The following is a 20,578-nucleotide window of genomic DNA, read 5'->3' as shown; positions in this document are numbered from 1 at the left end:
GGTAATAGAATAATGGCCTGCTCCATTATAGGATTTCTCAGAGCTGCATCTGGCTGGAGCTGCAGGGACTGTATTTCACTTTCAGAGTTCACTGAGCAATTGCTAAGGCAGGGGATGGGTGCCATATGTTAGCAGCTGCGCTCACAGTTATCACTTTCCCCACTTAATGCTGAGAGACTCTTTTGAAGTACAGAAGCGGAGAAACTGCTCTCCCCCGCCACTCATTATTCCAGCAAAGCAGCCAGAAACACCAACAGGGTCTGTCAGCAAGTCAAAAAACAGGTCCCAAGGCAGAAGAGTTGCCAAGCTGCTTTGACCAATCAACTCCTATTGCACCTGTCACAGGGAGACACAGAAGCAAAAGAGATGGATGCTTCTCTGCTGCCCTTTGGCAATGCAGCTATGGCTGCAGAAAGTTCAAGAAAAAGGACTCAAATGCTTTCCCTCTGCCAGCTTCCCTCTGATATCTGGAGACATCGCTACAAAAAGAGACTTGGATGCACATACCAAACTCTGTTCAATCTCAACATTAGCACCTACTCACCCCACCACCTGCTAGCCCAGTCTTTCTAATCCTCTCTTGCTCTTTTTATATAGCATCTTCCGTCTAACAGACCTTTACAACTGTTAGAGTGCTGCACAAAAAAGTTTCCTGCATATAGCAAACAGGGCTTCATCTGAAAGAGCACCCCCCCCACTCCCTCATGTACGGAACTCAATTCACCTACCTAGGAAGGATAAAAGGATCAGTTCTGTGGTTCTAAGCAATCTAAGGGCTTATTGACACAGACTTCGCATGCAGCAAGACAGGGTGTGAATGTACAGCATACTAGCTTGCCCTGCACTAAGTGGCCACATAGACCCTGCTAGCGCGCGCGCACACACACACACCCCTGCAGTGTGCTCTGACTGTTTCAAACAGGAGCGTGTCAAAGCGCAGCATGGAACTTTTAGTGCACAGAAGGTACTGTATACACTAAAACATATTTATTACATGAGGACTCCTATTAAGAGGTAAATGCAGAGCCGTGGTGCATGAGAGATTAAAGAGGGAAGATTCAATCAACAAAGCAAAGGGAGCAGGCAAGGTGGCTGAACCAACTGCTACTTCCGCTCCAGAGCCAAGGTCAGTGCAAGGCTGTGGGCAGCAGACAGTTCAGTCCCTCTGAACTGATACTTGTAAGGCAGATGGGCATGAAAGAAAAGCTAGTCAATGTTCCCAACAGGCCGATAGCAGCACGGACACCTGCAGGGAGCTATCAGCTGCTTGCAAGAGTCAAGCATCAATGGAAGCAGTGACAGAGTTCAAGTTGATGCTTGTGAAAACAGCATCATGCTGAAGAGATTATTTTAGCGTCAAAGAGGTATGTTTGAACTGACCCACCGGTCTGGTTTCACTACCCAAACTAACAGACATGCAAGCAGGAGCGGGTCTAGACATTTCGCCGCCCCAAGCAGGGCGGCATGCCGCGGGAGGCACTCTGCTGGTCGCTGGTCCCGCGGCTCCGGTGGACCTCCCGCAGGCATGCCTGCGGAGGGTCCGCTGGTCCCGCGGCTCCACCGAAGCCGCGCGGGACCAGCGGACCCTCCGCAGGCACGCCTGCAGAAGGTCCACCGGAGCCACCTGCCGCCCTCCCGGCGACCGGCAGAGCATCCCCCGCGGCGTGCCGCCCCAAGCACGCGCTTGGTGTGCTGGGGTCTGGAGCCGCCCCTGCATGCAAGAAACATGACAGAAGTCCTGCACGTTAAACTCAGGTCCAGCATTTGGGCTTTGAGTTTCCTCCCCATGTCAGATAAAAAGCATCACAAATCAAACAAGTACAAATTGGCCAAGGGCTTGTTATAAAGACTAAATTATGTTTGGAGGGGAATGTAACCTGAAAATCTTTTATTAATTTCTAAAAATGCACCTAACTACTACAGAAGTGTAAATGAAGTACAGAGATGCACTCAAAAAAATCCAAAGATCATAACATTAAAAACCTCCTCACATGTTAGCTAAAATTAAAAATTAGCCCTACCCCCATCAGGAAGAGTCTAGGAAAATACATGGAACTTTATAATGTGCTGTAGAGGACTGTAACTCCAGGTTCACTGGGGTTGGGGAGAGGGACCTTCCATAATTGAGGTCCTCACACCAACACCCCCGCCCCCACACCACCACCCGCTTTCAGTGGAGGGGAGCAGGTGTGCCAAACTATTTGCTGTTAGGAACACATTCTAGCTGAGGCATTCAACTTGTTTAGTTTCCTATGTATATGTTGGGGTAGAGGAGGGATGTCAAATCCTACAGTAATAAAGAAGCCAGGCATGTAATTCCAATCTGATAGAATAGCAGATGGCATACTGCAAGAAAAGGTGAACAACGGACTGTTTAAAGAGGAGATGAATAATTGGGACATGATAAAGATACACAAAATGAATGGAGCAGAGAAGGTAGGTCAGATGCTCCTATTTGCCCTCTGTCATAAAAAAAGAGCAAAGGGGATATGCAGCTCAAATTAATACCTTTCAGTGTAAACCTGAAAGGAAGTACTTTAAAAAAACCACAAACAATGCACAATTAAACTGCGGAACTCATTGCAGCAGGATATAATTAAAGTCAAGAGCATAGCAGGATTCGAAACGATCAGCCATTTCATTAGATAATGAACATCCAGTTATGGCAACCGGAATTATTTTAAGTTTGAAAGAAATCTGAACCCTCTTGCTTCAGAGCACCAGACAATAATGCGGACGAGAAGGAAGCATCCTTTTCTAGAGTTATGTTACTCCACTGTTGTCCACTCTGGGGTTTCTTGCACCCTCCTCTAAAGCATCCAGGTCCAATTCCTATTTCCCTAATAATTTTAGAAAATATTAGAAGATGTTCTTAGTGGCTATACAACAGTTTCAAAAACTGGGAAACAGGCAAGTAGGACAAGAAGTGAATCTACGTTCAATATGATTTATTAGGCACAGCAGAAACTTAATATTCTGCTTTTTCTAACACCTTTCACTTGAGGATCCAAAGCCCCTCTACAAACATTTAGTTCAAGTCCTTGTAACACACCTGTACAGTATTATCCCCAATTTACTGATGAGGAAACGGTGACAGATGACAAGTGATTTACCTAAGCAAGTTCACATAGCAAGTCAGTGGCAGAGACAGAAATGGAACCCAAGAGCCTTGACCCCCAGCTTCCTCCACTAAAATGCCAGAATCAGACCAAGAGCCCTCATTTGGTGAGATGATTCTCACAACTGAACCCACTGCATCTGAGACATAAACCCATTTGAGGTATGCCACCTCTCACCTTTTCTAGACCCAGAAGAAACAGGAGACAAAAGATGAGGGTGGCATATCAGATGTATTTACAAAACTATTAAAACACAATATGATTCTGTAAAGGAAGGGGGGTTGCAAAAAGGTCTTGGCATGGATACAAGGAAAGGAAGACGAAGAAGAAAAACACTAACTCCAAGGACTAGAGGAGAACAAGCATTAAAGTTCCCAGAGCTCTAATACCAGGATGACAGGGGCCATGTAAATTGATACATTACAGTAGATATTTTATTAGACCAATTATAAGGGAGTTTGAGCGCACAGGATGCTGCAACTCTGAGGGGACTAGCTACCCACACTGCTGTGGAGCAACATATATAGCCCAGTGAGCAAAGTGACCTAGAGAGCTCACTATCCCCTGGAAAGCAGAAATTCTAGCCTGATGAGAAGCAATTCTGGACCTGCCTGTTACCCATCGGCTGCTTTGCCGGAAGAACCACACCTGGGTGTGTTGGGATAGTCAATAATGAAGTCTTCAGGACAGCCCAAAAACTCTGTTAAACTGAAGTCTAGGATCCTTTCATTCTTCCCTTCTGTATAGAGGCTCTGACTATACTACAAATTACTTCAGTATAACTTACGTCACTCCGGGGTGTGAATAATCCACACCCTGAGCAATATAAATTACACCAACCTAAGCACCGGTGTGGACAGCACTATGTCAGCAGGAGATCTTCTCTTGCCAACATAGCTACAGCCTCTTGGGGAGGCAGGAGTCAGGGCCGTCCTTAAGCATACACAGCATATGCAGCTGCGTAGGGTACCTGAAAATTTGGGGGACCCCTGGGTCTTAGTGTCCACCCCCCCACCTCTTCCTATCCCTGTTCTAATCTGACCCTTTCTGAGGCTCCCATCACAGCTGGCTGCTGCAGCCTGGTGAGTCTTCCTCTGGAGGGGATCTAGTACTTAAAAATGAAAAAGGCTTCTAGCCTGCCAGAGGTATTAGCACATCACTGAAACTGCTAAAGAGCCATTCAAGTGGTAATGAAGCCATTTAACAGGTGTTTGCCAACCCCCAGGTATATACTGTCAGTTTCTGAATTTACTGACAAAAACAGCTGTGAATTACTGTAATATTTACTCAGAACATGTTAGTCTACAGGACCTTAGTTTAAAATTTGCTTTAAAATATTTCATTAGTGTGTTGCTGAAGATTATAAAATGACATCCCTAAAAAATCCTTGCATAGAGTTTTAGATGTACAATCTGAATATTCATCTTTAGCCTTAAATGCTTGGATCTTCAGACATATCGTTTTTTAAATAAATCCTTCAAAAGATCACCCTTATCTAAAATACGCATGTGAACCCAGGCTGCCCATCGAGCATAGGGACTCCAGTTTAATAATACTGCATAGGGCCCCGTAAATCCTAAGGACGGCCCTGGTGGGAGTTAAGCCAACAGGAGAGCTCTCTCCCATCGGTTTAGAGCAGGGCAGATGTAATATAGACACAGCCTTAGAGTTTTTTAGACAGAGTCCCCTGCCCACCCTAGTACCAAAAAACAATGAGGATTTGGGGGAGGGGGTGCTGGAGGAAAAAGCCTCCATTGTGTTAGCCTTGCTGAGGTCTCATTTTATGCAATTTTACAGCTTTCACTTTAAATAGCTAATTGTCACAAGCTCGGCAATATTTGTTTCATTTTGCTGGAGCCAATTGCACTGCCTCCCTAGGCATCTGCCTCTCACCTGAAAACTGGGGGAAAACTCCTTTCTTGGGGGAATGGAAGCTTTTAGAAGTCTGCAGGAACCATTCCTGTCCTCAATTGCACACCATGCTCCCCCCTCATTACCAGTCTGTGTTACAGTCCTCTCCAACCTCTAAATCCCCCTGGAATGAAGCCACCTGTGCCCCAGCTGACAGAATAAAATAAGAGCTACATAAGGTCACAAGACCCATTAGGGCATAGTGATTGCTCAGCCAGATGTTAATGAGAAGCCAGGAGATATGAAGCAGGAATACAAGGGAGAGGCACGTTTTTTTCTTCTGCTTTGAGCAGAGATTGTCCATGGTTGAACTTCTTGAGGAGGAATAAGGTAGAGGATGTCCATCAGAGAAATCCACCATAGACAGATATGTTCTCTTCCTTTTTCTCCTCTGCCACAACACATTCTTCCCATCACTACCCCACTTTCACTTTGCTCTCTGTGTGAAGAACTTGCATGCCAAGCCAAGGAAAGAGGCCAACTCCCTTCTGTCTAAAACTGATTACAGATGTTTTTAGTGTTCAGTACAGAGGGAAATGCTAGATCCATGCAAAATGCAAGCACATGTAAAAAGCGTTTCCCCCTATTCCCAGCTCAGTCAATGCACCTTAATCCTGCTCCACACCACACCTCTTATTTGAGTCCTGGGGCCCCCATACACAGGTCTGTCTCAGTCCAGATGGGGCAGGCATAAATCTTTAAAATAAAACAGATTTTTAAAATATATTTTCATCAGCTGAAGCGATTCATCTCCCACAGTTCCTTAATCAAGTCCCAGCAGCAAGAAGAAAGGTATTGGCTTTGGTGCTGGCTGGCCAGGGGAACATGGCACAGAACATAGATTAAGTGCCAATCTGCACAAGGTGAGCTAGGCTTACTTAGACTGAGACTGGACTGGCTGGGCAGGTATAACTGGGTTAAGAAAGCATATGAGGGGGGGCACTAAATTGTAGTTAGCCCTATTGCCAACCCTGCTAATTTTTTACCTAAACTTGCCCAGCCTTCCAGGAAGGAGAGGTCACCAACACTCCCAGTCTTAGCTCTCTTTAGCATGAACTAGCCAGGTACCTGGGAACTTTGCATTGCAGATTCTACATTGGAGACAACTGTGCTCAGTTGCTTTTGGTTTTTCAAGTCAGAACCAAGACACAATCTTCAGAATGCCCCTACAGCTCCATCACTTTCAGAGCAGCAAAAACAAAAACAAAACAAAAAAAAAACCAGGGTGAAACTAGAGGATGAAGGCAAGAAGAGTTCACATAACTCCTATGCTGTAAGGCGGGGTGGCCAACCTATGGCTCCGGAGCCACATGCGGCTCTTCAAAAATTAATATGCGGCTCCTTGTATGGGCACCGACTCCAGGGCTGGAGCTACAGGTGCCAACTTTTCCCATCTCTAACTTCTATGAACTGGGGACTCGTGTTGCAGCCTGCCCATTTTTCATAAATTCACAGCACCTGAAGATAAACGTCTCAAGGCGTTTTAGGAGCACCTCATGTTGTGGGCTTCAGGAAATACCAAGGAAAGCTGAGGGGGGATCCAGCCCAAACCCAGATTCCCTATACACACAGAGGAACCCACATCATGCTGTGTATTGAGCTATAAAACAAAAAATGTCATGATTTTTATTAAATGGGGGAAGGAGTGAACCTTCAAGCGTGAGTGACGCGACTTTAAAACTATCAACTCAGTCCAACAGTTAGCGATTGAAGTATCTTGGCTTCACAGCACAAGGCACCTGTTCCGAGTGGGAGAGAACAACCACCACAATAGCTCAGGGTGCAAACAGTGGCCAAAAGGAACAGGATGCATTAGCACAGCAAGACGTCACTGTGCTGACAAGGAGTCAAACAGCAGCTATCGGAGGCAGGCTGCACTAGAATCCCACCTGACCTCAGAGACAGATGGCTCCAGAGCCCTCAGATCTGTTCAGAGAGCCTTCCCTGATCGCCAGGTCCCAGAGCCACCTTTTGTAACTAACAGGAACAGATTGTTCAGTTACCATTTACCATCAACCACAATAGCACTAAGTGATCCAAAAGCCCAGACTATGCAGCTTCTAAAACCTCCCCATGCACCCCTGCGTACCCCCACCTGTCCCACACAGGTATTTTTAGCATCTCTCTCTCTCTCTCTCTCTCTCACCAGGCCTCTCTACCACCAAAAAAAGCTGTTCAACCTAATGAGAGATTTAAAAATTCATAATGTAATGAAAGGAAAAATGGTTGGTTCCACTTTGGAGAAAATGAGAACAGTAACTCACTCAAGGCTCAGCAGCTCTTCTTGAACGGGTATGCTTTACTCCTGCGTGGGTTAAAGGAAACGGAGGACACGCATGTGTGCTAACAAGAATCCAAGAGGAGGAAACCTGGCTGCAAACCTCACTCCCTCCAGTAACTAGAAGTATCCCCCACACACCCACAAGGAGTCACTGCCCTGACTCACAGGGGGATTTCTCACGCTAGCTAACAGAATGCTCTGCAAGATGCCAGGAGAGACTATTGCATTTCAGGTGGAAAAACTGCTACTGAGCAGAAGAAACAGTTGATTGCTCCACATGACCTGCTACTTTGCCAGCTTCCTCCTTGGGCTCCATTCATGCAGTCGAGTCCCATACTGCCTCCCTCAGGAAGGGAGCTCAGGGCAAATTTGAACATGCTTTCCCCAAAAGGCTGGATGGGATGCAATTGCTGTTTAGTGGTGTTTAAAAGGAAGGCAGAGAGAAGCAGCCAGTGTTTGTTAGCCCCAGGTCAAAAAAAGTCAGGCAGGCAACAGGATTTTCAGGGCAGGTCATATCAGCTTCTCTTGGAGGAAGGGACAACTTTACAAAGCTAGTGCACATCCGCCACAAAAAAAAAAAAAAAAACCAATTGCGAGCCACATTTTCCTATAGGAAAGCAACTTCCAGTCCCTGTTGCCTTTGAAAGCTTTGTCTCCCATTTGTCCCCATTATCAACTTCTTAACTGGCCTTCTCTCACCCTGCTTGGCCATTGTCAAGGTCCAAAGTATTCCAACAACCTATCCCTTCCCTCTCTCATAATCACCAAGTGGAAGCCCTCACCCCAGGCAGAACCTGAACTCTGGTCCCCCTTGCAGCACGCCCAGCCCCCTGGGCAAGAGGGCCCCGGTTCAAGGACTGGGGTACTTGGCCTAAGTGACTGACTGGAGCCAAGTCACCTCTTAGTTCTTCACCATCTGCCCCAATCTAGGAGACCCACATCCTTTCCCCTCCAAAGAGATTACTTTCCACCCTCATAACCACTTGCAACTGGTTCTCTTCCACCCCAACAGGCAGAATGAGTCCCACTCCACACCCATGCAACAGCACAGCAGACTTTGTCTTCCTTCATGGAGTCACCTGGCAGCCTCTTACTGATCTCTCCCCTTGACCAGATAGCCTCATGTCTCCATGACACAGCTTCTCCAGTTAGCCACCTTCAAACTTCAGAAACTGGCCAATCCACAAGGTGTCCATCCCTAACCCCAGCACACCATTTGACTGGCCTGCTAGAAAGAGTTTGCTAGTTCAAAAGCTTACAGTACTCCCGGTGTGCAGCTCTCCGCTTTCTCCAAGAGATAACTCCCCTCTTCCCTACCAGCAGCTTTCTGCTTCCATCACTATTTCAGATGCACGAGTCATGCATCTACTCGAAATTTCTTCTTCCACTCCATGGATCGCTCTGCTCCTCCACCTAGCTCTCCTACTCCAGACTCAGGAACCTCTGATATTTCTCACCCCCACAATCACTGTCCCCTCCCCTATCCACCATCTTCACCCCATTCATGAATGTTTAAAATAATTCAGGAATTAAGTTGTTAAACTCCAGGTTAATATCCATAATCCTAAAGGGTTAAAAGCCTTCAAAGAGCTAGTGATTGCTCAGAGTTGGGAGAGGGAGACAAAATGATTTGGAAACCAGTCTATTTTCTGCATTTCTCTTCTCTTGTTACTTCAGCTTCTAGGGACAGTTTATATTAAAAATTAAGATCTACGTTTCTTAGGAGTCCATCTGCTCCTGCTATTTATATCCCCACCAGAGGTCAGAACCCTCTGTTTTACATGGTGACAACTGAGATGTCACAAATATGTCACAGGGAGATGAATGTGACTTCTTGTGGGGGAATAAATACCAGGGAAGATGTACTTATATGAAAATAAGATTTTGGTTATTTACAACTGCTCCTTAGACATTAAGGAAATGAGGAAAGACATGCACAGAAAACAGAGGTCAGCACTGTCCAAAGAGATTGATTTGCAACGATTCCGCAGAAGACACCTTTGATCACTTTCCTCCAAAAATTTAAGTTTGTAAGGAGAGAGAAAAGCCCAGTCAAAGCACTGTTTGCATGATCTCTGACAAGTAGAATATGTAACTATTATATTGTTGTTATATTATTTCCCAAAAATATCAATCCCAAGTTGGTTTTTTCTAAGGATGAAGTCCTCTAAAATGCCAAACTCTACAGATTCAGTTATAGGGTGAATAAGCAGCAATGCTTTGCCATGCTACAGCACTTTTTGTCCCAGGATGTCAATAAGCACTTGACGTATGTTAATTGATCTGCACGGTCCTACAAGTTAAGTCACTATTATCTTCATTTTACAGATGGGAAGACTGAGGCACAGAATTTAAAATGCCTAATACACAGTTACAGGGCAGAGTCAGAAGGAGAACACCTGTGTCCTTGCTTCTAGGCTCATGCTCCTTAGCAGAGGACATTGCACCACCTGCTCCAACCACAAAGCCGTGCATATTCTGACATACCCAGGGTGGGTAAGAGCGGATCAAATCTCTACCCACAGCAACCCTCTAGTTGTTATTCCACTCACTTATTCTAAAAGGGGGGAGCATAGTGAGCTGATTATGGCATGGCACTCAGAGTCAGGCATTCTGGAGTCTGTTCCCAGCTCTGTTTAAGATTCACTGAGACACCTCAGGCAAGGCATAATGTCTATGCCTGAGCTCCCTCACTTGTTAAATTGGGATACCACTGACCTAAACCTGACAAAGATGTGCAGAGGCTTTAATTAAAGTTTGAAAACAACTCAGAGATCTTCTCTCTGAAAGGTGCTAGGAAAATGCCAAAACAAAGCAGCTCTTTCTGATTTGTCTAGTACAAAGGAAAAGACAACCTCATCACCCTCACCACAGGAAGCTCATCCCACTCCTTGTTCATTTCAGGATCCATTTCAACATTTCCCTCTTTGTTTCAGGCCTCATGAACCTTGCCTGTGATTGTCTTTATGCTTATCTAGCACTGGCTTCCTCTCTTCCCTGCCACACAGTTTTGCCCCCTTTGGCATGAAAGCTCTCTTCTCTGTACTGGCATCTGGAACAGGCTTCCTATTTTCTGCACACAAATCAACTCTATGTCCTGCTTTCAGCCAAGATTTGAAATGTCTTTCCCCCTTGCCTACACCTCTTGGTTTCTCTCCCCTTATTAAGTCTTATTACTGGAGTCTTAATTTATTCTCTTATGCTTTCTTTACACCATTGTTTCATATAATTTACACTATATACACATTCTCTTCTCTTGTACTTTTTCCTTACTCAAGCATTTTGGGACACAGCATGCATGGGACATACCACACAAGGGGCTTAATAAATTCTAGTACAGTCAACCCAAGATGAAGCCAATACTTAGTGATCCGGATTCCAGACGACCGAGACAAAGCAAACACCTTACCCATCAGTTTCATCTTGGCGCTGTAACTCCCGAAGTACCTCTCGTCGGTGGTGGGTGTGTGGCACTCGTACTCGCCAGCGTCCCGGTCCTGGAGCTCCATGATGTGCAGCAGGGCAGAGTCCCCCTGTACCCTCTCTACGTAGATCTTCCTACTCCGCACACGCTGGGTGTAGATGGCATAAGGGAAGGAGGGATCCATGGTGCTGATAATCTGCACTTCCCGCTCTGGGGCAGATGGCAGGTAAATGGACCACTGGAAATTCTGCTCTGAGGGACCCTGGTAGCCAGTGACGTTGCACCAGATGGTGATGTGGGAGCCCTCAGTACGGTATAGAGGGCCTTCCTGAACAGTGACCTGACGCTGTGCCAAGGCCATGCCTGTAAAAGAGGAAGGGCAAAAAGTTACTCCAAAAAAATTAAAAAGTGGTCCACAGACTTTGCTATTTAGCAAATTAATACTTCACACACACACACACACACACAACCTTTCACTTAGATACCATTCAGTTTTCATGACAGCCTTAGGGGATGGTTAACCTAGTTACTAGAAGGGCACCTAGATGATGAGTGATTTGCCCAAGATCAAAAAGGGAGCCAGGATCTGAGCTCTGAGTAGAATCCAGGTGCCCTGACAGCCAATCACTGGACAGCACTCAATGCCCCACCCCAGTTAGCAATTTTCTTATGCCTGCACCCTGTAAATCGCTTTTGATATGAAAATTGTTTGAGACTCTGAATCAAAATGCTTTGGCCTTTGTCAATGCACCCTCCTAGCTGCTTCACAGTTGCTGACCAAAAGTAAAGCATTTTAAGAGATCCGTTAAAAGAAGCTTTATGTTGGACTAAGACCTTTTCCTGCAATGCTAAGAACCCAGACACAAGACTATTGTGCTAGCACAATAAGAAACCAGATCAGAAAGTGAAATGCATCATGCCAGAGAGTCACCGTCCAAATCGGGTCAAAACCAAAAACTAACAACAACATCAGAGGTGAAAAGCTAGGATAATGATTTTAAAATTTTGGTTTTAAACATCTAAGGTGTTTATATAGGTGAGGGATATTTTTAGCATTGTTTTTATCTTGGCAGTGTCCGGGGAGAGGGGGGACAGACTTGGGGAGAAGAAATAACAGCATTTAGCACAGTGAGACACATATACTGGGGCTAGTCACCCCTCACTGCTTGGATCAAGATGGAGCAGTGCATGGTGGGACATGTGATCTCTGCAGGCTGTACCACTGTTGAGAATAGAGAGGATGACTGCAATCTGCTACATTTTATACCAATTATTTATGATCTGGCAGCCCCAGCATATGGATAGCACAGCCCCCAATGGGCCAGTGTTCAGAAGCTCCAAATTACTGAAATCTGGTTTGTTTGCTTCTACATCCAAGGTTCTGGGGTTTGCCGATCATAGTGGGTACTCATCAGTTATTGCGTTACCAGCAGTACGTACACATGGCGAGGCCAATCACCCTGGCTCCTGTTACTGTTTACTTGTGATCATAAAACAGCAATAAGCCGATTTAAAGCAGCCCAGCATAATCATGTTTGCAAATGTTATCCATTTTTTAAATAAAATAATAATAATAATGATGATGCTGAATTCCAGAGGGGAATTTAATCTTTCCAAAAAACTAACCACTGCAAGCGAAAGAGGTAGTTTGCCATTTGAGGATTATTGACTCAAGCCCTCCCCTCCCTGAGGGCAGCAGAGTCCAGATATGAAGTTTTCCCAGCAGAAACCTTGGAACGAATCCAGAAGAGATTGTTCTTACCAGCTCTAAAACAAATTGTGAAAAATGGCTCAGCATATCCATCAGGCCATGCAGCTGAACAGATGGAGTGCAATTCAAACTATTAACTTGGGCTCAGCTCACTGCTGCTCCAAATTATGTTTCTTTTTCCTCTTTATAAAATAATGTGATTTAAGAGGAAGAAAGGAATGGGGTCAGGAAAAGCAGACACAAAGGCTCCTGTGCTGCTAGTCATGCCAGTATCTCCATCCCAATGGTGCCATGGCACAGGTTACACTGTTGCCAATGATAACAATACCCCAATTCCCTGCCCTGTGGAGTCTGAGGGATTTGCACACACAATGGGAGCTATGCCCTTTGACATGAAGAATTAAACATTAAGTTCTATATTACATATTATACTAAAGATTGCATCATCAAACAAAAGTCTTGCAGGAAAAAAAACAATTTGTGACCTTGTAATTAAAAACGGTATCATAATGCATACGCACAACGGCAGAAAGCTAGTGTGGCCCAGGCAGCCTAATTCTGGCACTTCCTAATTTCTTAGGAATGCATCACTTGATTATAAAGTTATTTTAATGCAGTGCTTTTGTTTCTTCTATTTGTTTTTAAATGTAATTTCCTAGGTTGGTCGGTTTGTTTTAAACAAACTGAAAAACAAAAATTCTATCATGTGTAAACCTTTTGACCCCACATGGGTCGTCAGCAAGACTGGGAACTTTAGATCCATAGCACAGACCTCTGCTACCTGAACTAGAGAAGTAACTGCTAGCAGTAGTAGGCCATTATCACCTGTGGACCAGCACTAGAGAATGACAGTGTCTGTTGTCAGCAAGTATTTGTGAAATCCATTGGCATACGAATGTGGGGGCTCAGGAATCTTGGTTTCTATTCTAGGTTCTGAAGGGAAGGAGTCTCTACAAATACTTCTTCACCGGTCATCCCCTGCACCACTATAGGCGAGGTCAAGGTCCTTAAAGGGGAAAAAGGACACCTAACACCTGTTCTGGGGTCTCTTCCGGACTAAGGGAAGCTTCTGCAAGAGCTTGGGGAAATATGGCCAGTCTTGGCCTATATCACGGGATAAGGTAGGTCTGCAGACACCTGTACCTTCATCTGGGTCTTGGTGCCCATCAACAGTCAGTCTTATGGTCCTGGAGGGATACCGTAAAACATCACCATGGATACATTTAATAGGGATTTTCCCCTTCTCGGGTATCCACTCTGGGATACCCATTCTGGGATGAACGTTTGGTCAGATGCCACATCTATGATGGTTATAGCCTGTTGTCCCTCTACTTCAACTGGGATTGTGAATTGCTCTGGGCTTTTCCTCTCCAGTCCACACCTGCCTGAAGTTACACTCCCCAGAAGGGCAGTCTCGAAAATTGGTGCCCCTGTTGTCCACAGGAGCAACAGGTTATTCTGTCGGCCCTTTGTTTTCTAGTGGCTGTGTCATCTTCTCTTTGGGTGGGTTCTTCGCTCCTGTGCAGGTTTGGAACAAGGAGTCAGTGGGGTGTTAAGGGTGTGGATCTGTTGTAGTGGGGAAATCTTACCCATTGGCCCTGAGGTGCACCCCTATCCCTTATGCTATCCATTCACCAGCTGGCTGCATGGGCTTTCCTGGCATTTATCCAAGAGGGACCACCACTTTTGGGTCTCCAGCCCATCTCCTTCCCTGGTGTATCTGGAGTCATCGTTTCCTCCATAGCAGGTCCCCAAATGACTTACACAGCCACTTAGTCCTCCATGAGGTGAGTGGCCTCAGCTAGGGTTCCCAGCCAGTGCCTACAAACCCAGTCTTGGGCAGCGAGTGGAAGGATCTGTATAAATTGTTCGAGGACTATGAGTTCAGCTGTCTGGGGTCCCATTTGGGTCTCTGGGTTTAACCAATGCCCACAGAAGTCCTTAAGCCTTTGGATGAGCACCTGGGGTCATGCTTTGGTGGGGGGTGGAGGGAAGGAGGGGAGAAGTACTCATAGCAAAAATGTTAACAGTAGGCTTCTTTGTCTAGGCCTAACCTCTCTAATATGGCTGCCTTCAATAGTCTTGGGCTACTATGTTGACGAGTCCCCAGTATGCAGCTTGGGCTTCCCTCATGAGGAGTGGGGCGAGGCAGATCACCCACTGAGCCTGAGGCCGGTGCGAAGCTGTAGCTACCCTCTCAAAAGTTACTAGGAAGGATTCTGGGTCATCTGTCACCTTAGGAATCACCAGGGCTGAAGCATTTCCCTGAATTAAGGGGGAGGCATTTCCCGCGGGGGTGGGAATCTGAGGGGTAGCGGCTGGTACTAGCCCTGCTACTCATAACAACTGTGGGCTGCCATCTGTTCGAACAGCTGTTGTTGCCACTGTTGTTGTTGGGTTTGAGAGTCTGCCAGCCATTGCAGGTGCTGATTCCCCTCCGTAGTTCTGTGGCATATACGGGGGAGAAAGAAAAGAAAAAGTGGGGGGGCAGGGGGAGTTGGGGTTTTGTGTGTGGGGGGTTTTGTTTTTGGTTTTTTGCTTCCCTTCTCTGCAGGGATGGTCTGCTGCACAAAATCCCATTTCAGGTACCACGTTGTCACCGGTCCCTGATGTAGTCTTTCGAGGGATCTCTACTGCCCCTGACTGTCTTCCTTTGGTTAGCCCCTGGTCAGGACAGTTTTGGGCCCTGGCCTCTAATGAGGCCTAGGGGTTTGCTCTAATCTCTTTGGCTGTGTTTCAGGAGGTAACTTGGTGCAGGGGTGTTGCCCCTTCGCTGTCCCAGAACTTTGTGCCTCCTCTTCCTTCTGTCCTTTTATAATAAGTATTGTGTCCCTCATTGGTTGCAGCTGGGGGTGCCTGCCTCCATGATTGGCAGTTGTGTGTGTAGGCTGGAGAGGTTCCTCTCCCCTCTTCTGTTTCTGCTCAGTAGGGGGGTTGTAGACCCCTTTGCAAGCTCACAGAGGGAGTTTTTCTAGAAAGCATACGGAACAGTCGGGATTGGCATGTGGCTGATATTTCATTGGTACAGCTGGCATTTAATTGCAAATCCAGTATAGTTTACGGACAATACAAGGACTGGTAAAGAAGAGGTAGAGGAAACAATGTAGTGCTTTAAAAAAATAAAATAGAAAGAGGTTTGGGCAGCTGGCCTTCACTGGTCTAAGCTAACAACAGAAACAATTTCCACTCAGACAGCTTAAGGAGTTCAATGTTGAAACATGGGATTTTATGGTCTGTATTATGGCCATTTGATAGGCTATTCCCCTATACAAACAGCACTAAATTGTGAGCGTGTGCCTATGTGTAGGCAGGGAAAGAAGAAAATGTATATATCGGATTTAGCGACAACAGATTGGCATCTGCAGCAGACCACAGGCTCTGGCAGGAATTCTCCAGTAATTAAGACACGAGTGCTAAAAAGCAGTTAAACTAAACACAGATTTGCGATGCTGAAAAGATGCCCTGGGCTCAAATTACCCAACAGCAGGTGCTAGAGCCAAGTGCATAACCTACCGCTCTTCCCCTTCAGGAAGGAGATTCATTCAGGGACTCTCATACGGGAAAGAATGGCATAGCAGCCAACAACCCCCCCCCCCACCACCACCCCATTAGGTCCGCTCTGCCACCCTCACCAACCACTCAGGGCTTTGTCTCAAGGCAAACTACAACAAAACCCCACAGGCTCCTCTGGCTTTACTGAACCCAGTGCCACAGACTGTAAGAGATCTGGAAGAAAAAATAAAGATAACAATATAGGCTGAAGGGGAGGAAAAGGCAACCTTGGGGAAAAGGCAGGAAATACTTGTTTGTGTTAGAAAAATCAGTTTGCAGAGTCCATGATTTCTTTATATGGTTCTTACTTAGTGCCCTTACCCCCGCCTCCTCCCCCACAACAACATTATCCCTCCCCCCGCCAGCAAAAAATTAATGGGTCAGTGTGGGGAAATCACACAACAAGCCACACTGTTGAGGGTGTTATGTGGGAAACGAAGGATCAGAGAAAAAGCTGGCTTGTTTTGGCCCCAGCAAAAGTGGATTGTGCTCCTGCTCGTGCAAAGAAAGGCTCATAAAGAGCTTGTCTTCACTTCCCTTTTTTTTTTTTTTATATATATAAATAAAAGTGTTTACACCTCGGGGTTACTCATGCATGTGAGCTATCCTGAAATAAAAAGGCACAGCGAGGACCAGGCACCTGAGTTTTACCATGAGGTAAACTCACCTAGATCAGCACAATATCCCTGCCTAGAGCTGACATTGAGGTAAATTCACCACACAGTAAAACTAACATAACTGGTCTTTATTTTTTTTTTTTTAAATTTCAGGATAGCTCACATGCATGAGTTACAGAGAGGTTTACAAAGGCAGTTTTTCTGAGCAGTGAAAATCACCCATAAGTAAGCACGACACGGGGAGCAATTAGACAATCTTTCCCAAGGGACTGTTGATCCCTGCCCAGTGTCTGTCAGAGTGTAAAGCCTGAGGCTGCAGCCTGGAGCAGCTTCTTCATCCCATTTGTATGAAAGGAGAAAGAATTCCAGGTCAGATTTAAAAATCTTGGCTTCTAGAATGACTAATTCTGGACTTGCAAGAACCAATCTTCTCCATTCACATACAAATCCACCACAAAACAGCCATCTTCTTTTCTCTGCAAAATACTGAATTATGTTATATGGGAGCCCTACTACTGTTGCAGGACAATACCAGAATGGAGACAAACCTCTGTAGCAATCCTGCATCTGCAATTCTGATGAACCTCCAATTAAGACAAAAATGAAAATTAGGCTTGAGCACAATTTTGGGATAAGTGAAATACACAGCAGGAACCGTCTCAAAATACATTAATCTGGCGGCAGGTTTCAAAGACAATGCCATAAAAATGAACGCCTGGTACAAAACTCAGCATTACTATGAAGCCTTATTCTAGTCAGATACTTGATTATACTTGATGGTACCATTTGTATTTTGTCATGCCAAGACAGTTAATTGAATCGAAAGAAAGACTGAACCACCTGCAGGACAACTCTGCCCCTCTTCTACTTTTCTGCCCTTGTATTTTAATTGCATTGCCTCTCTCTGCTTTATCATTAATTTCCAGCTCAATATCCCTATTTGTCTGCTCCTACCACAGTCACACCACTTTTTTCCAGGCCACTCCCCATACATGGAATGCCCTATCCAGAACTGATCCTAGAGGCCATTAACTTCTCATTCAAATTCCTCCTTAGAGATAAGCTAACTAATGATAGCTACATAGAGAAGCTGCCAGAGATGCTTAATAATAATCAGCATGGAAATATCAAAGCATGGCCATGCAAAACAGGATCAACCCATGAAGTTTTGTTCTTCCAATTCAACGCCTCTCAATTCACTCATCTCTGCTAGTTGCTCATTTTCACAGCAGATGTTTATGAATCCTTTACAAAAATGTTTCCACTTTGTGATCCATAAATATGAAAGAAGTGACATTTCTTTTAATCACTATAGTGTGTTCTAGCCTGTGACTGGCTTGCCAAATTCCAACTGTGGCAAAGGCCTTGTGCTTCTGTTATAGTTATGTATTCATTTTGACGCATCTAATCTCTGCCAAGATCAGAGTTGCTTGTCATCCTTTCGTTGTTTCTCAGATCTGGTAAGAAAGTATGCATGTCTGTTATATAGATGTTCCACTGTCGAGTTTCCATATTGTGATGTTGTTGCTCAGTAGTTGCATAGTGTTAAGTCCGATCATCTCTTGAGACAACAGCTTTTATGAGCAAGTCATTCACTATATGGATTTCACATTCTCCTAATCCATTTGCTTGAGGGTTACTAGGATTACACGTTAAAATTTGTAAATTTTATAGGAATTATTCTCGAACTGCAGCCTATTGTATATTAGTCCTTGAACTTTCCTGACATGTAACTGTGGATTTAATGTATTTGATCACAGTTGATCCTGACCTACCTTTAATAGTTATTAATTTTGGTTTCAACCCATAAAGCCCTAAATGGCCTAAGATCATACTACCCAAGAGACCATCCCTCTCCCCACTATACATTACAACTGCTGTGGTCGGGGATGTGCTGATGAAAATATAATGGGTGGTGGGGAGGTGCTACTGGTAGGACATTTTCTGAAACCACGTCAGAGCTCTGGAATGCCCTCTTGACCCTGGTCCAAAATAGTCCAGATTTGGCAACTTTCAGGATACACTGAAGGGCTTGTACATTTCACCTGGCCTTTGAAGAGAGGTAGGTGGACAGAGGTAATAGCTAATGTAGAAGATGGGTAATATTCAAGTACGTGCTGAGGCTTAGTAGAAGGAGTGTGCTGATGTAATACATTTTGGCTTTGTAAATTTAAATAAACGGCAGAGGGCTCAGAGCCTGTGTATGGGCACTCTTTCTAGAAGAATTTCTAATCTTTGGAATAAAGTTACTAAAGTAGTCCAGGACAAACATCAATTCTGACTCTGTTCATGTGGCATTAGATACTTCCTACTGTACATCTCTCTACTTCACACATGCTCATCACAACTACTTAAATCAGAAGCCAGAACAGGCAATCTATTTTTAATACTTAGTTATGTCAAGACGCCCTTCATAAAGCCTTTCCAACATGACCCTTATCACTGTGGGAAAGGTGCACAACAGCAGTTCATTGACAGCTTATGTTTATATTGGGAACATGCAGATGGAAAGCATGGATTTGCCCATCCTTTACTTACAACTTGTATTACTCCTTGTGTCTTGGATGTTTCCTCTTCCCAACTCATTCCATGTTCCTGACGATACTGTAACATTGTGCTTCTATCATGTTTACATGTGCCATTACTAGAGTGGATAAAAATGCTTTGGTTTTTAAATTTTTTTTATTTAAAATAACTTTTTAAAATTAAATTAAATAGAGGTTTATTTAAAAAATAAACCTATTTAAAATTAAATTTACAATTGTCAAGGCCTAAACGTCTTATAATCATTAAAAATTAAATACAAAAAGTATACTAAGCAGTATGTTTGCTGCCAGGTTTTAAAGAAAGTTCCAGCAGTTCAGTGATTCAAGTCACTGGTTAAGCACCTGGAACCAGTGTTTGCTGAAGTGCTAAACCAGCTTTTGACATCAGTAGCCTCTTCTGCAGGTGCAGAGAGACTATTTTCTTCATTTCAGTTCATTCAACTAATTCAATTCAAAGCTGAGAAACCAGTTAGGTGTTGAAAACAGCAAGAAAGCTTGCTTTCCGCTTCCAATTTATGACTAGAAATTAGGTGAGAGGACGTGATCTACTAGTTCTAAAATCTTGACGACATGGTGACCAGAAACAATCACAATTCACTAACTACAGATAATACTTCCTTAGTTTAATAAATTAGTTTTAAATGCAACCCATGTTTTGATCAGAAAAAAAATCAAAAAGATTATGTATCTAGCACATTTAAATGAAATTTTAATAAACATTTGAACTACTGTTTTTGTGCATTTTAAATTGCATGTTTATCCATATAACTGTGACAAGCCCAAATAAAACGTTAACCTGGTAAGAACGACATCATTCACCATTTTCTTAATGAAGAAGTGGGTATTCACCCACGAAAGCACATGCTGCAAAACGTCTGTTAGTCTATAAGGTGCCACAGGATTCTTTGCTGCTAAAAATTAAGAATCTGAATAAATGTGCATTGATATTGTGCATCTTTCTGGTTAGCAAAATGAAGTATTAAACTGAGTGTGACGATTATATTTAATTGTAAATCAACGTGTTTTAATGGTTACTAACCAACAAGAATCATCCTCTCTTTAGGAAAATAAAGTACAAATGCAAAACATGATTAAGATTGCCAATTTATTTTTCTGCTTATTTAAATTAAAATCAGTGATTTAAAATCTGTGATTTAAATTGTTTTGATTTAAAAATCAATCCACCGGGCTGTTTCTGCTTGCCTCAGTCTGGCTGTGCATCATCAAGTAGAGCATAAGTTCTGACAGCACATCTGAAGTTACAAAGTGACATCCAGACTGGAATGTACCTGCAGCCTGCCACTTCCTGTAGCTCCCATTGGCCGGGAATGGTGAACTGCAGCCACTGGGGGCTGCGGAGGGCCATGCCTGCAAATGGTCAACATCAGCAAAATGTCTCACGGCCTGCAATCAGACT

At 44.4% G+C, this 20,578-nt stretch overlaps 1 protein-coding gene across 3 annotated transcripts in view; it reads right to left on the bottom strand.

Annotated features, from left to right (window-relative positions):
- Positions 1-20,578, bottom strand: part of IGSF3 (immunoglobulin superfamily member 3) — a 149,507-nt gene that overhangs the window by 100,887 nt on the left and 28,042 nt on the right. For all 3 annotated transcript variants that reach the window (XM_045002017.1, XM_045002018.1, XM_045002019.1), the window contains exon 3: positions 10,721-11,098. In XM_045002017.1, coding sequence (XP_044857952.1) covers positions 10,721-11,098 — 378 coding nt within the window. The remainder of the gene's footprint in view (positions 1-10,720; positions 11,099-20,578) is intronic.

This window comes from Mauremys mutica, chromosome 1 (genome assembly GCF_020497125.1).
Source record: "Mauremys mutica isolate MM-2020 ecotype Southern chromosome 1, ASM2049712v1, whole genome shotgun sequence".
NCBI lineage: Eukaryota > Metazoa > Chordata > Testudines > Geoemydidae > Mauremys > Mauremys mutica.
Note: the sequence above shows the minus strand (reverse complement) of the source record. Positions and strands in the feature narration are given on the sequence as shown.